Source organism: Mizuhopecten yessoensis, unplaced genomic scaffold, assembly GCF_002113885.1.
Source record: "Mizuhopecten yessoensis strain PY_sf001 unplaced genomic scaffold, ASM211388v2 scaffold4615, whole genome shotgun sequence".
Classification (NCBI taxonomy): domain Eukaryota; kingdom Metazoa; phylum Mollusca; class Bivalvia; order Pectinida; family Pectinidae; genus Mizuhopecten; species Mizuhopecten yessoensis.
In genome coordinates, this window is record NW_018405635.1 from 407939 (window position 1) to 410800 (window position 2862).

The following is a 2862-nucleotide window of genomic DNA, read 5'->3' on the forward strand; positions in this document are numbered from 1 at the left end:
TGTGAATGCTCCTATTAAAGTATCTGTAGCTACAGATTGTTTTCTATTTAAAACATTTTTTGTAATGTTTATTTGGAATACACTGATTCATCAAGCATTCTTCTATCAAAATTCCATATTGTACAGAACATTCAGAGTACTAAAACATATACTATTTACATTTTTTTTCCAAGTATATTTGTTCTCCAGTACCAAAACCACAGTCTGGCTGGTAGCTGAATTCTGAAAATAAGGTGTTTATCATTAAATCTAGTTTTGTTTATGTTTCATTGGTGGTAAATATGATATCTGCTGAAAATTATAGAAAGATTTCTATTCTTTCAAATCAAAATTTAAAAACAGATGAAGAAAATGTTAGAATTATCATTTCACTTTCAATTGATTAACCAGATTAGTTTGACAATTTTTTGTTAATACCAGACTTCAGGTTCTATAATTGGATTTTAAATTGAGTCAAGAATTTAAAAGCTTCATAAGGATTACCAACTGATCTAATTCAATTACATAAAATTTAACAATCAAGCAGAAAATGACAGAATTTTTGACAACCCTTTGTAAAATTTCCCAACGCGGCAGACTTGTCAGAGTGATAGGAACATTAGCAGGTGGTGTCAAAGTTAGGCTTCAGTTACAAATAAATGGGAAGGAATGTTTAACAAATCTTCCAACAGCAAAACCTGCATGACCACAGCTGTGTTGTACTGTCAGTAACAGCACTGAACAAGATTTTTAATTCTCGTTTTCCCATTCTCTTGTTTACTGGACAAGATTTTCAATTCTCATTTTCCCATTCTCTTGTTTACTGGACAAGATTTTTAATTCTCATTTTCTCATTCTCTTGTTTACTGGACAAGATTTTCAATTCTCATTTTCCCATTCTCTTGTTTACTGAACAAGATTTTCAATTATCATTTTCCCATTCTCTTGTTTACTGGACAAGATTTTCAATTCTCATTTTCCCATTCTCTTGTTTACTGAACAAGGATTTTGCATTCACTATCTCTCCAAAAAACTGCTCTCTTTCTGACGGGAAGTCCCATTTCTCTGACAGATCTTTAAATTGACGTCCATTTCTGCAAATAAGAAATAGTGGTTTCATTCTCATCTCCTAAATTGTCTGCTGCGAGGACGGCTCTCTGTGATTGTGTGTCATAATTACTGATCACAGACATCCATTGTTAGGCCTGCTTCTTACCAACGGATAAACAGCAATATTTTGTTATGATTTTTGATGTGTAAAAATACTAACATAAAGCTTGACCATGAACCATCGGTCAGTCTGAGGGCAATAAGCAGTCCACTGACCATTAGTCCATTAGCGTTGTGGGTTATAGTAAAAAGCAAATAGTAACCACTGTACAGTCTCCGGCCAGACATGGGTCAAGGATATCCTTGCGGTCAATGGTGAGGAACACTTCATTTAGGCTAAATCTTTCTGATTAAGAAAGAATCTTGACTTCCCACCATCTTGCTTTTCAGTCTTATTTCTTCATGACATTACAAAGGAAAGGCTATGCTTTGGCATTAAATTCAGTCTATTATTTTGTCAAATGTTATAAAAAAAAATCCCAATGCAGTTTTTCCCAATGAAGAATTTGAAAGATTGGCAAGATTAGGGTTTTCTATTGCCCAAGGTCATCAAAGTTAATGGTTTTTTGTTGCCCAAGGTCATCAAAATTAATATTGAAGTTTAATTCAGCCAGTAAATTGTTTTTCAATCATTTTGCACCACATGACCTGATTTCCACTTTGTCTGTTAATCAGTAAGGAACATTTTCTGCACACAGTTGGAATCAATATGTTGTCTGACAGATAATTACAGACAGGCACAGCAATGTATCTTCCTATACTTAACACTCTTAACAACTCTACTGTACAAATAAACCTTGTAGATACAGACCTTTGTCAGAGACAGTAGAACCTTGAGAAATAGTGCTAACAATCTTTAACTCTCAAAATGTTGGCTATCTTACTTTTCTGATCAGTTCCAAAATTAAAATATGAATAACTAAGGATCATGGGGCTCTTGCAAAAAAAATATCCCTGCAAATTTACTCCAAGAAAAAGTGTGAACAAGCTTTTACTATCAAAATTCAAGATAGCCACCTGTTGTCCATCTTGGCTTTCAGATCAGTTCCAAAATTTGATATGTGTAACTAGGGACCATGGGGGAACTTTCATGTAAAATTTGAGGAAGATCCCTCCAGTACTGTTTCATAAAGTGACTGACATTGAAAGAGATGTAAGTATTATCATATTGAATGGGATGAGTTACATCAGTTCTACACATAACTAACAACCAATTAGTAAGTTACAGTATGGTCACTCACAGTATGGTCACTCACAGCTGTCGTAACTTTTGACTATTAGTAAGTTACAGTATGGTAACTCACAGCTGTTGTTACTTTTGACTATTAGTAAGTTACAGTATGGTCACTCACAGCTGTCATTACTTTTGACTATTAGTAAGTTACAGTATGGTCACTGAAAGCTGTCGTTACTTTTGACTATAATGCAGTTGATTAAAGCAACTAAAATGATATTCAGATTAATCAATATTGTGACAAAAATGATTATTTTAATAAAACATTATAAAATATATGATTCCACTAAATCTGATGTTTGCAGAGATATGGTCCTGGAGACATTGAACCGTCATACAGAGATATGTACCGTCACTGGTCCTGGAGACAATGAACCGTCATACACAGATATGTACCGTCACTGGTCCTGGAGACATTGAACCGTCATACACAGATATGTACCGTCACTGGTCATGGAGACATTGAACCGTCATACAGAGATATGTACTGTCACTGGTCCTGGAGACATTGAACCGTCATACAGAGATATGTACCGTCA

General features: G+C 34.5%; 1 protein-coding gene across 1 annotated transcript in view; it reads right to left on the reverse strand.

Moving 5' to 3' along the window:
* Positions 1-928: 928 nt before the first annotated feature.
* Positions 929-2862, reverse strand: part of LOC110449458 (leucine-rich repeat and coiled-coil domain-containing protein 1-like) — a 142575-nt gene continuing 140641 nt past the window's right edge. The window contains exon 16 of the mRNA XM_021496334.1: positions 929-1073. Coding sequence (XP_021352009.1) covers positions 929-1073 — 145 coding nt within the window. The remainder of the gene's footprint in view (positions 1074-2862) is intronic.